This window comes from Phaethon lepturus, unplaced genomic scaffold (genome assembly GCF_000687285.1).
Source record: "Phaethon lepturus isolate BGI_N335 unplaced genomic scaffold, ASM68728v1 scaffold53972, whole genome shotgun sequence".
Taxonomy (NCBI): domain Eukaryota; kingdom Metazoa; phylum Chordata; class Aves; order Phaethontiformes; family Phaethontidae; genus Phaethon; species Phaethon lepturus.
In genome coordinates this window covers 11,949-24,696 of record NW_010526596.1, presented here as the reverse complement: position 1 = coordinate 24,696, position 12,748 = coordinate 11,949, and the positions used below count along the sequence as shown (strand labels likewise).

The window sequence follows — 12,748 nt, the reverse complement described above, 5'->3', positions numbered from 1 at the left end:
GGGGCCGTGGCGCGCCTTGCTTGGAAGCGAGGCGGGGTGGGGGGGCCCAGCCGCCGACACCGGGCGTCCCGGGCGATGGCATACCCCCGCGCAGAGCGGAGGACGCTGAACGTGGGTGGCCGTGCAGGGGATGGGCTTGAAAGGACCGTGCTAGGAGCTGCGTGGTCGGCAGTAGGCCGCAGACGCGCCTGGGATTTTCCCCACCCCACGTGTTTCTTGTGTGCCTCGAGCGCCGTTGGTTTTCTGTGCAAGTACACAGCCTTGAAGCAGCAAGTTGTAAAATAATAAGGCGTTAGCGAATACCTCCGTCCAAGTAAAACAGTATGCTTATAGTTAAATGGTCTTTTCACAGGCTGCGAGCTTAAAGCAGATAAGGAGTATCAGTTCAAAGTAGATGATGAAGAAAATGAGCATCAGTTGTCTCTGAGAACGGCAAGTATTGTTTGGGTTTTAACTTAGTATTTATAAATAGTGGTGCGCAGTGTCGAGAAGTGAGTTTTTTAACGTGTTGGGGTTTTTTTCCCGTAAACTGGTTTCTTGTGATAAGTGTTTTTATGTGAATCTGTTAAATGATAAGCTCTTTCCTACTGGAGTGGAGCCTACTCACTTCAAGCATGTCACTTGAAATATTTGCTGTATTGAAAAAAAAAAGTTTAAAATATCCACTGGTGTTTGTCGTTTACAGCAAGAAATACAAGTGTGGAAAAGTTTAAAAACTAATTCACATTAGGTTAATAAATGTATACTAAACAGGATTAAAGGCCAGAATATACACGCTGACACCTCCAATAGTTCAGATGCTACAGGAGCACGGGGGGGGATAGATTTACAAGAACCATGCATGGGCACATTTTACTAGACTTTATTAGAAACTTTATTTTGAAAAGCTTTCCATATATTCCCCAAACATAATTTCAGTGCTTTTCTTCTTAGTGAGGAGCTAATAACTAAATCTAAATTGTGTGTGTTTGTTACATTTTGATTTATTGTCCTTAGTGTTGCTCTCTCTAAGGATGCAAATGGGAAACACTGTCTACCCTTCAGATAACTCATCTAACAGACTCTTCGTTGAGCGGGATACTCCTGGAAATCAAGATCTATACACTGAAAGTTCTTACATGTGTCCTTAGACCTTGCTGCTGCCGCAGCAAGCAAGACACAATATTTCAAAGCTTTTGTTCTGGTCTGAGCATATTGCGTTTGCTTAGCAGAAAGATAATATGCCACAACTTCCCAGGAAAGGAATTGAAGAGGTGTAGCACCTCTCTACTTTATGGTTTATTTAAATACCAAAAGATACCTTAATGATACCTGGAAACAAGAGTGTCTTACAGTTGTGGATTACTTCTACAGCAGAATTGCTTCCTGCAAGAGACTTGCATAATAATGCTCTCCAAACTTATTCACAGTGATACTTAAAACACTTTAATACAGGCATTACAGTTCTGTGAATCATGTGTCTTCAGTCCTTGCATTATGTGAAAATTACGGCCTGGACTTGACAACGACTAATTTTTTCTTAATTAGAATTTCTTTTGCAGGAAGAATATAACAGTAAAGTATGTATAGGACAAGTTGATGCAGATAGTTCTCATATCTGAATGTTTCTCATGCAGATGAAATGAGTCACTGGGTGATACTTGAGTTTTATGGCTTTATCCAAAGATCCTGTTTTTGCAGAGTTACCGGTAGCATCTTATCTGCTACTCTGTGCTCTTCATGGGGGATGAAGCAGACTGGATGCATACTGCTACTTAGATTTTTAGGATTGTGGGGGAAAAGTCTAATGCAAGAACTTGTCGTCTTAAAGACAAAAGATCATATGCAGGAGAAATGGGGGTTGAAATAACAAACGACAAACTGGAAATGTTTAAGAGGCTTGGAAGGTCTTGGACATGGCTACAAACAGAAAATGCCTTGGCAAGCAGAGGAAGGAGATGATGGAAGGTAAAGTGTGATGGTAGCAAATACCTTGTGACTGATCTGGGCACCTGATAAAAGACTAGAGGTTATAAGGATTGACTGACAAATGTCAATTAAGCTACAGGTGTGGCCATGGACTTAGGTATGAGGTACAGGAAGAGGTGGGGAGAAAAAAAGGATAAAAGTGAAAGGAGAGGAAGATTTATGCGTGTAGAGGTAGAAAGTGGCATGAGGGTTTCTGTAGAAGTCTTACTAATGATAGCTGAGAACATAAAGAGGGATGGTCACTGCTTCATTATCTGTTAATTGCCAGTGTGCATTCCTTCAGTGTAGAAATTAAAGTGCATGAATGGATATGTGCCAGACAGTAAATAAATTAATAGTAAGTGCTGTAGTATTGCTTGAGCTGGTGCAAATGACAGGAGTAACTGGGATGGGGAGGGCATGCTTATAAATTTTTGGCCTGCTGAGTGATTCAGTGTTGTTATTAACACATTTGAGAAGCAATTTCACCTCTTTAAATTTATGGTAACAAAACTTGCTAGGAGTAGTGAATCTATATCCTGTTTCTCAGCCTTCGGTCTGATACACCTTGTCTGGATCATTATTGCCTGCCTAAAATGCAGCTCTTGGAGAACAGAAATTGGAGTTGTATGCCTCTGTCTGAGGCATTCCCCCATCGAGGGTGGAAAGCTTTCTTTGCATTGGCATTGGGAAAGGAAACAGCCTTGTTCACTTGTCTAGGAAATAATTGTAGTACTTCAAGGGATTTTTGGTTTTCACATCTCTTGCATGTAATCTTGACTCAGATGCCAGAGGTTCAGAGAACTGGCATTTCAGGCCTGTCCCATGTCTGTCACTCATTTGCCTCCCTGCAGCTATGATTTTTTGAATCTTCAGAAAGTACTAGACTTGTACCCAGTGTAAGGAATCCAGGCACTTGCATTTTGAAATGCGCTGGCACAGGAGCTCTTGGTCCTTGGTGAATTAATGTAGAAGGCGTATGCATAAATGGCAGTACTGAACTGAGCAGTTGTTAAGACTTAACTCCTCACTGAGTGTCCAGCAAGCAAAAAGAATGTGGTGTGATAGTGGAGCAGTTGGCAGATGAAACATGGCAGGAAGGGGAAGGATAAAGGCTGTGATTCTGGAGTAGTGATAGCAGTTACTTCCCTTCCCCTAGGCTTGTGTTAGTAGTTCTTCCCTTGGCCAGCTTCAGTTCTGACTGGACTTGTCACTGACCCATTTCAATGCAATAATCCAGTGGCAGAAGGTCTGCTCTTCGCTATCATCAAAACACATGCCTTGAGTTGCACCTTGCAAGTAACAGTGTTAGGGGGAAGGAGGATCTTGCCTTGGGAGGAGTGCAGTGGAATGATTAGCAGTCAGAAGTACAAACTTCAGTCTTAGGAGATGCAGAACAGTGAATGGCATTTAAAAGACCTGAGAATATTTGGGAAGATTCTAAGAATGTGCACTGTTCTTTACTTCACAGGTTACTTTAGGGGCCGGAGCCAAAGACGAATTACATGTTGTAGAAGCAGAAGCATTGGACTATGAGGGCAACCCTATTAAAGTAGTACTGGCATCTCTGAAAATGTCAGTGCAGCCTACGGTAAGTACGGGAACTTGGAAAAATTACCATAAACTGTGTCTCTGGTGAGAAAGACAAGTTAGAAAAAGTTTTGGTTAACTGAACTTTGGTGAACTGCACAGTGGTCGGCAGGTTCAGACAAGTGTCAGTTTTGGCCTGTGTAATAAATTAAAATCTAATTTTTTTTGTTCTTGGTAGACTAGTCATCTGGAGATGATAGACTTCTGTTCAAATAATGCACTTTTTAGAAGTGATGGTAATTATGCATGTTGTCTCTATGTATACAAATACATGTGTTTGCAAGCAGATGCATGTATAGCCTGTGTTGCTTTCTTTGAGCCTAGGATAAGAAAAATCTAGTTTTCTGCAGGTCCCAAACTTTAAAGATGTCCTAAAGATGAATGCTACCCTTTCTTGATTTGAGGGTGCCCTACTTGCCATTCCTACCATCTGGAATGTAATTTGAGTTGGTGTTGCTGATGTTGTACAGGTGGAACTGGACAATGCTGGGAGCAGGTGTGATGGGTAATGTTCAAATTGGTGTTGCTGCCAACCTGAGGAGAAACAAATGTGGGTTGGTCTGGCTTTGAAAAGTGTGCTTTAATTATAAGTAATGAGAGTATAGTGAACCTGGTTGTGGCTTCTTGACCCTGACTTGACTCTAAACACTTGGGGAATATTTTGTGAGATGGGAACTTAGAGTAACTGTATTGCCTTAGAGTCTGCAAATGTTGGTGCTCCTGGTTTCATTTGAACGGATTGTCTGTTAAGCACAATTTGCCTTCAATATTTGACTAAATAACAATGCTTTTTTCCTTAGGTTTCATTAGGTGGCTTTGAGATCACACCACCGGTGGTCTTGAGGTTGAAATGTGGTTCGGGCCCTGTTTACGTTAGTGGTCAACATCTCGTAGGTATGTGTTACTCTGATCTTGCTACCTGTTGGCACCAACAGAACTGGAGTGATGTATCTGATATCTCGGGCAGTACTTTCTAATACTGACCCTCTGAATCTTTAATGCACTGTCCTCAGAGGTGTGATTAACTGTAGGACAAAGGAGTGCAGAGAAATGCTTGCTTACCTTTTCTTGCCTCTTCCTTTGTATGGATAAAGGGGAGTTTTTGAGCCTTGCAATTTGAGTTATAATTTCTGTCCTTAAAAATGGGTGTTAGGTTCCTGATGCTAGTGTCTCACAGGTAAAAACTGTGAGCTTTCTGCTTGAGTGTGTGAGAAGACTGTCCATGAAATAGTTTTGAGTTTGCACTAAAAACTATGCCAGGACTAGCCTTCTCCTTTGTAGAACTGTCATTGAAACTGATCTTTAAAATTTCTTACATGTGTCTCCCTAGAAATAGAGAAAACTTTGTTCTTGACCTTCTGTGGCCTCTCTTCTGTGAGGAATGTTACAGGCAGTGTATGGATGGTTATTCACCTAGTTTGGATTTCAGTGTAGTAATATCTTTATACAGTCAACTAGAAAAGTTCCTGCTCTCAGTGGTTGAATGGCTAGTAGAAGCTTCCTCCTATCAATTCAGTGCTTCAGTAAGACCGTGCCTATTTAGTTGTGGGTAATGCTCTTCTGTTTTGTTTCTTAATAGCAATCTTGTTTTAACTATTGTTAAATGAGCTGGGTTTTTTTTACATATTGCTATCATTTTATTAGCATTAGAGGAAGAACCAGAATCGGATGATGAGGAAGATGATACAAAAGTTGTGAACACTTCAGCAAAGAGACCAGCAAGTGGAGGAGGAGCTAAAACACCACAGGTATATATGCTTTCAGTCAGCTTGTCTGCAGAGTTTTCTTCTGGTTTGCTGTTGATGCTGCCTCTAGGAGTAAGCAGTTAGATGGCTTGCTATGATTTGCTTAATACATGGTCTCGACATCTGTGGGGAAGCATAATTTTGTACTTGAGTCTTGACAGGTACTAATTACAGAGGTATAGTTAAGTACAGTTTCCAAAGCTTTGCTGGAGGGACTAATGTGAAGGCTACTTTTATGTGGAAATTTTGTCCACTGCAGTAACTGTACAGATTCTAGCATAAACACCAGTGTATTGCAAGAGTTTAAATGCTGGTGGAAGCTGTAGTGTAGAAGGAAAGATTCATATGCTCAGAGCATGCTGTAAATTTGTCAATAGCTTTTGAGTTGGCAGCTGTAACGTTAATTCTTAGCTAAATGGATGGAAGATAGTCTTGTAGTTATGCCACAAATTGTTTTGGATCAAAGTTGCTGTTTATTAAGGCAAAATGGTGTTCACAATTAACATACTTGATCTTTTTTAAGAAAAAAGCAAAATTATCAGAAGATGATGAGGATGATGATGAAGATGATGAGGATGATGAGTATGTATTCTTGTTTTGTGGAATACAGGGCTAACTTTCAGAATACAAACTGTGTGACATAATGGGATGTTGGGCAGGCTACTTTTTTATCTTTGCTACAAAAAAAGTAGAATTACCTCAAGTTTCTCTGCAATGCAACCTAAATTAGTGTTACTCAAATATGTCATACTGGGTTATAAAACTTAGTTTCCTGTAATTCATTAACTGTTAATAAATGTAGAATTTCTTCATTAGCAGTGGTAGAAGATACATGCCTTCAGTATTAAAGCAGAAGGGAGCTTTAAGAGTAGTAAGTAGAGTGTTTGGCTTAACTTGCTGTGTGTTAAAACAAGGTATAAGGTTGACTTGGGAAGCTTACTTGCTTCCTTCATGAATAAAAGATTTTATTGTGGGGAGGCGGAAGACTAATTCCTAATGTGGTTAAAGGTGTGAGTATGAATCTTATTATGGTGAGTGACTACCTTTCTAATTGTAGTGATGAGGATGACTTTGAGGATGATGAGGAAGAAATGAAAACACCAATGAAGAAAGTAAGTGGTATATATAATACACATTGTGCCCCTCTTCACCTGTGGAGGATTAAAGAGCCTATTTAATGAACTTGACGAGAAGCAGGTGATAACATCAGAGGGACTTAATATCTACAGCTAAGTTTATTCAGACAGAGGGAGCAAGTGCTAACACCTCTTAACTTACTAATAGGTGTTAATTAACTGTCCTTATTTTGAGTCATCTTTGAGGGTTCATGTGAACACCCCTAAAGCAGAAGTGTGTGTGTGGGGGGGGAAGCTGTGTTTGCATAAGTGAGATAGGTGTTCAGGTTTGAACTCTAAATCTATGGTAATGCGGAAGCTAATTGAAGTGTCCTCTTAGTGCAGTGTTCTGTTTTATAGTGGGCTATATGCAATGGGATGACAGTAACTGGGCAGATAGTCCCTTCAATCAATGAGTTTAAGCACAGCTATTTGGAATGTGTGAATGGGATCGTTTTGATTTAGCTAAGTCTGTATAAAGAAATTGTAATGGGACATTAGAATACTTTCATGTGAATCTGTATAAGATCCATATTTTATTTACTTTGCTGCAGAGGGGTGGCTGGGTTTTTAGTATGCGTAGGCTCATGTGCAGTTGTCAGACTGGTATGATTTCATGTATGGCTATTGAGCAGCAAGCACAATCCTGCTCAAAGATGTGGGTTGTGCTTTGCTATTTTAGTTAGTCCTGCATGCTGTGAAAAAAGGTCATTATAGCAACCTAACCTTCAGTAATAAAAGGGATCTAAGCAGCCATGTGCTTGATTGTGAAATTACATCAGCCCTTGAGTGCCATCTGGTGGTGAAATAAACTAAGACAACTTGGCAACTGCATGGTGGAAGGTAGTAATTTTTTTTGAACTTGTGTACTTCGGCTTGAATTTATACTTACACATCTGCTGTTTAGAAGCAGGTGGTGGTGCACAATAGTTTAAGGCCTGGTAAAGACAATCTGAACTGCAGATTTCCTGCTATGTAAATCAAATCTAGTGTGGCTGAAGGAAATGGTCCCTTGATTTATATAGGAATATAAGAATCCAGTTCATAAATACACATGTGGCATTGCCCATGCACATCCCAGGTGAAATGCCAAACAAGAGGTAATGGTTGTGTTACAAATAACAAGTAGCACTGAGTCAGATCTTAGAATTGCAGTGAGTGCCATCTAGAATTAGTCTTATGCAACATCTGCCCCCAAAACTCTGCATGGTACTATGTAAGGGCAGATGTAATATTTAAGGAAAATGTAGTGAGGTCCCATGTAGTTGTATAGCATAACAAAGCTTGACCTTGGTTATGTTACGTGTTGTGCTGCACCAGCAGTTTTTCATTTGAGTTCCTGTAGCATACATGCTTTCTGCTTAGATAATGAATGTTCATGCTGCATGGGCAGTGAGAATGCTTTTTTATTTGATAAATAGTGTGTATTTGTTGCTAAGTCTTGAGTATTATGTTAACAAGTGTAACATTTACTAGCAGTTTTTCATGGCAAATGAACTTACGTGCTTTCTTTTCAGCCTGTCCGTGAGGCTTCAGGAAAAAATATGCAGAAAGCAAAGCAAAATGGAAAAGACTCTAAGCCGTCCACACCAGCATCTAAATCAAAAGTGAGTGAAGACAAATGAGTAAAACAAATGTTTATTCTAGTGTGGAAGCTAGTTTTCTTGCCTAAAGGTAACTTCAAATAGTGGCTAACCATTAAGTTTTTTGAATCTTCTTATGAAGCATGCTGGGGATACCGTTAATTGCTTCATCTTCCCCTGTGAAACTCTAGTGATCAGTATGTAACTATAACAGCCAAGATTCCAAATCAGACATGATGTCCCTTGTGAGTATTGGTGATCCTGTGGTTTAAAATACAAGTCTGTATGTTTTTTTGTGTAGCTGCTTATACAAGAGGATGAGCGCCAGCTGTGTGGCCACTGCAGTACAACAGGAGGCTGCTGTTAATAGGGGAGTCACACTTAGCTGATCTGTTAAGAACTAACAGTTTTCTTGTTCAGTTGCTTTGTGGTTGTCAAGCTTCCTTATGAAGCTTTTCCTTGCTGCATGTACTTGAACATGCATGACAGGAAGGTTGATGCAGAAAGTAGTGTGGGATGGATGGCAGGATAGCATCTGAAACTCAATGCAGATGTGTGCCTTTTAAAGCATGACCTAATCTGGCTGCAGTTGTGGAGTAAATTCTAAAATCACCGAATGTTTGGGCTATTTTCAGTTTCATTTCTGTTATGAGAAGGAGCTGTGTAGGCACCTGCCCAGAAGTGTAAGATCCTAGCTATGCTAACTGTAGTAACTCCAAACTTATTAAATGTTGTTCTTTTCCTTGTCTCTGAGGAGTGTGTTGGAAGCACAAATTTAACTTCCGTGACTGTTTGAAAACTGAAGTATCTATGTGATAGCTAGTTCTTTTATTAAGGTATAAACCCTACAGTAAGTTTTAACATTCTTGTTTTTAGAAAACTTGATCTTGTATACTAAGCTTTATGTATGTGCAAGTTTCTAATGAAATGACTAATTTTCAGACTCCAGATTCCAAGAAGGATAAATCTCTAACTCCAAAAACACCAAAAGTCCCTCTGTCGTTAGAGGAGATTAAAGCAAAAATGCAGGCATCCATAGATAAGGTGAGTTTTTGGAAACTTCAGGTTTGTCAGCTGTATGTTTACACTTCCACAGCTCAAGAGTCGGATGTTTTAAAGAAATGTTTACATGTCACTGATGACTGTGCTGTTACCAGAGTATGTTGATGTTGAAGCTCAGAGAAATGAAAACCCATTTGGGACAAAAAGAAGCTTCTGTACTCATGAGAAACAAAAACCACCTACTGTAGTTCTGTCACTACCACCAGTAGTGGTGCTTATAGTTTGGTATTTCTTAGTGAACTGTCTCAGTTACAATTTAAAAGAAATGACAAAAACTACAAAAAATAAAGCAACAAACTTTGGGTGACATTTATTCTAAAGTTGCCTAAACTTTAGTTTAGACTTTTACACTAAACTAGTGTACACATTTTTTAGGCAGCTGGTGTAAAGCAGAGTTTTTTACATGCTTGGAACAGCTTGCTCTTAAAGCAGTATCCAGCTGCTTTATGCCAGATGCTTGTAAGGCTTTATGACTTCCAGAAGGGGGAGATAAGGTGCTTGTGATATGCATTAATGAATCGATGAAGACTTGAAAGCATTTGCTTTCTGAACTGAAGATGTGGGGTTATTGAGTCTCCCTTCAGTGGATGCTTCCTCTTTTGAAGGTTACAGGGCAGTCACTCTGCTTTTGGTTGCTTTCAGCTTTGACTAGCACTTCACGGTTATGCATACAAGTGCTCTTAGCTGCTATTTAAGAGTGAAAAACAAAAATGCATTTTAGCTATAGGCTGGCTGTGAGAAGTATAGCAGGTAATAGCAGTTCTTTTGCCCTTAGCCAAGTTTGGAAGCCTGTGTGCTAGCTAGGGCTGCTGTTCAGCACCCACCCGTACTGCAGAATAGGTGGTAGTCCTGTATGGGTTCTGGTTTTACTTTACTAGCTCAGGAGTGGGCTTATAGATCATGTGCTCATTTGTGATGGAACAGGATTCTTTTGGAGGCTCATTCTTGGCTAAAGCCTACACTGATGTTGGTGCTGTGACTATTTGTGGGTTTTTTGTTTGGTCTGAGATGATACTTTTTCCCCCTTAGACTGGCAATCAAATCACCTAAAGAATTAGGATTATCTTCTGCTTAGATTCTTGATATTTTGAGGCAGTTCTGTCCCAGGAATGCAAAAGATGACAAAAAGTGTTTCAATACAGAGTGGATGCAGAGTAAGCAATGACAAACTGATCAGGATGGAAATGCATATCCCTGAACTGTGAACCTGATGGTGATGGATGGTATCATTCTGCGAGGTCAAACTAACCTCTTGGATCTAGTGGATGCTAGGGTGGTTTTTTGCATGACTCAGAGGAGCCATGATTAGTGTTGTTTCTGCAGTGTAAGCAGAAGTGACTGAGCTGCTCACAGTAGATGGATGTCCCAATGGAGGGAAGCATGCAGACCAGATAACTGGCAAGTAGCTTTAGAATATACTTTCTGTTGCTGAGGAGTGTTTTTGCTGGGAAATGCTGTGTAAGCACAAGATACGTAGAAGCAATAGCAGGCAGCTTAATTTAACGTTTTCCAAGATGGTGCTAGAGCATACATAAGGCAAAAGGTTTGTGTGTTGTCATATACAATAGCACTTCCAGCTGACAGCCAGTGAGTTGGCAGCTTTAAAAAAATCACTTTATCTTATTAAATTATTAGAGCAGAACTGCTGTATTAGGTAGCAAGTAAATGTCAATAAGCTAACAGAAAAACATCAGTACTTGACAGAACTCGGGGGTAAGACATTGTCCAAATCCAGGTTTTTGGTTGCAGTATTGCAGTTTCAGATATTTCTAATGTAGTTTTGTTTCCTTTGAACACAAAGTTTCTGCCTTCTGCAATGTGCTGAGTAGCAGCTAAATGTACTATCGTAATTGGTTAGGTGTATTTCAACTGATGTACCTGAAAAATGGGGAAGATATCACTCATGGGGCATGTGAAAGTGAATAGATGTCTCTTAAAATAGTGTGTTGTATTATGGTGCCTGGAGATGGGAGGAGACATGAAGATCCACAAATTACTGAATCTGGTTTGCACACTTGAGTATGTACAAAGACAATTTCAGAGATCCAAGCAGACATCTCTAGAGTGGTTCTTTAAACTCACAGAACTAACGTATTCAGATGAGTTTTAGAGGGTAGGTGGGAGATGAGTTAATTTGAGCTGAAGTCAAACCTATCTGTAAAGAGTAGTAATGTCTCAAGCTGTGTGCTGTAGTTAGAATCCATAAATATGGAATTAATCCTAGTTCATCTGAATAGCACGTAGAATGTTGACTACAGACAAGGTTATTTTAAGTGGTGAATGCTTGCTGTTACCTTTCTGAGCAAAGATGCTTGTGCAGCCATTTTAGTGTATAGGCACTCACTCCTGTGAGAAATACCTGGGCACTGTAGAGAAGCAAACTTTAAAAAATGGTTTAAAAACAGATTGGTTTGGGATGTCGCAAGGTGAGTTCAGTGAAATTCCAAGTGTATTGCAAAAGGATTTATGCTTCATAAGTTAGTTATTGGACTCGTTAAATGACGGGCATACACTAAAGCTTGCTTTTTTCAAAATAGGGTTCTTCCCTTCCTAAGCTGGAACCCAAATTTGCCAACTATGTTAAGAATTGCTTCAGGACGGAGGACCAGAAGGTAACTGAATTTCTTGGAACTTGATAAAATCCAAAAACTTTTATAACCTGACTTAGGGATTCTTTTCCACTTCTTAATCTTTACAAGCTTTGGACTGTTTCAAAGGGTTACAAACCACAAACAATACTTCAAATTAAATAAATGGGAACGGTTTTAAGGGTTTAGTTGGCCAAGATGGGAAAGCTAATATTTTATTACATTTTTCCAGCTTTTATATGGTTGGTAAATTATCTCTTGCTTACTAAACCCACAGAATTTTCCTTTTGGCACCATATTGGCTAAGGAAATGAGCTGTGGTTTTCCTTGCTGCTGAATTTGGCCACCTAGGCCAGTCTGCTGTTCAGCCTTTTGTTGGGGAGGGTGTCTGGGAGGGGGAACTGTTTTGTGATTGAGATTATGGCTTGCTTGCTACATTTTCTCCCAAAGTCAACTGAACTCTTGTAAGAGGGCAAGCCAAAAGGTGGTATCAGGAAGCAAGTTTCTAAATTAGTTAGTACTCAACATACACTGGGCTAAAATGTGTCTTAGATTTCCCTATCAAAATTCCTGTAAGTTAAAACTTTCTTCCAGTGACAGAATTCCTTATGCTTTTCTGCTTCCTTCAGTGGTTCAGAGTAAACTTGTCTGATAGACAAATTGATAGGTTCTTGAAAGAATGTTTAAAGGCAGTTAGCCTCAGCTACTGGAGTTGGTCTGACATTAGACAGGGTAGGCAGAGTTCAGCCAATATTTGCCTAGCTGGTCCACACCCATCCTCTCACTTACCTTCACTGAGTTCTTACTATTGTGACTTAGATTAAGTCTCCTAGCAGAAGGACCTAATGTCTTGCTTTTGACTTGATTTTTCTAAGAAATGAATGCATTTTTTGATTGTCATTTAATGTCAATATTTTGTGGAGTAAGTGGAGATAGTAAACTGAAAACAATTGGAAAAATGGATTTCAATTTCTAACTTTTTGTGTACACTTCCAGGTCATTCAAGCTCTCTGGCAGTGGAGGCAGACTCTGTAAGAAAAGAAAACAGTTTAAACAGTTCATTAAAATCTGCAGTCTTATTTCTGTAACCATTATTTGGCTGTCCTTTTTACAAATGC

At 39.7% G+C, this 12,748-nt stretch overlaps 1 protein-coding gene across 1 annotated transcript; it reads left to right on the top strand.

Moving 5' to 3' along the window:
- Positions 1 to 352: 352 nt before the first annotated feature.
- On the top strand, positions 353 to 12,731 carry NPM1 (nucleophosmin (nucleolar phosphoprotein B23, numatrin); the record flags this gene model as incomplete). The annotated part of the gene is made up of 10 exons (XM_010283097.1): positions 353 to 432; positions 3,419 to 3,538; positions 4,338 to 4,431; positions 5,182 to 5,285; positions 5,806 to 5,864; positions 6,340 to 6,394; positions 7,915 to 8,004; positions 8,923 to 9,024; positions 11,580 to 11,654; positions 12,627 to 12,731. Coding segments are annotated over 10 exons (818 nt in total), but the record flags the coding sequence as incomplete, so codon positions are not given.
- Between the last annotated feature and the right edge of the window lie 17 nt (positions 12,732 to 12,748).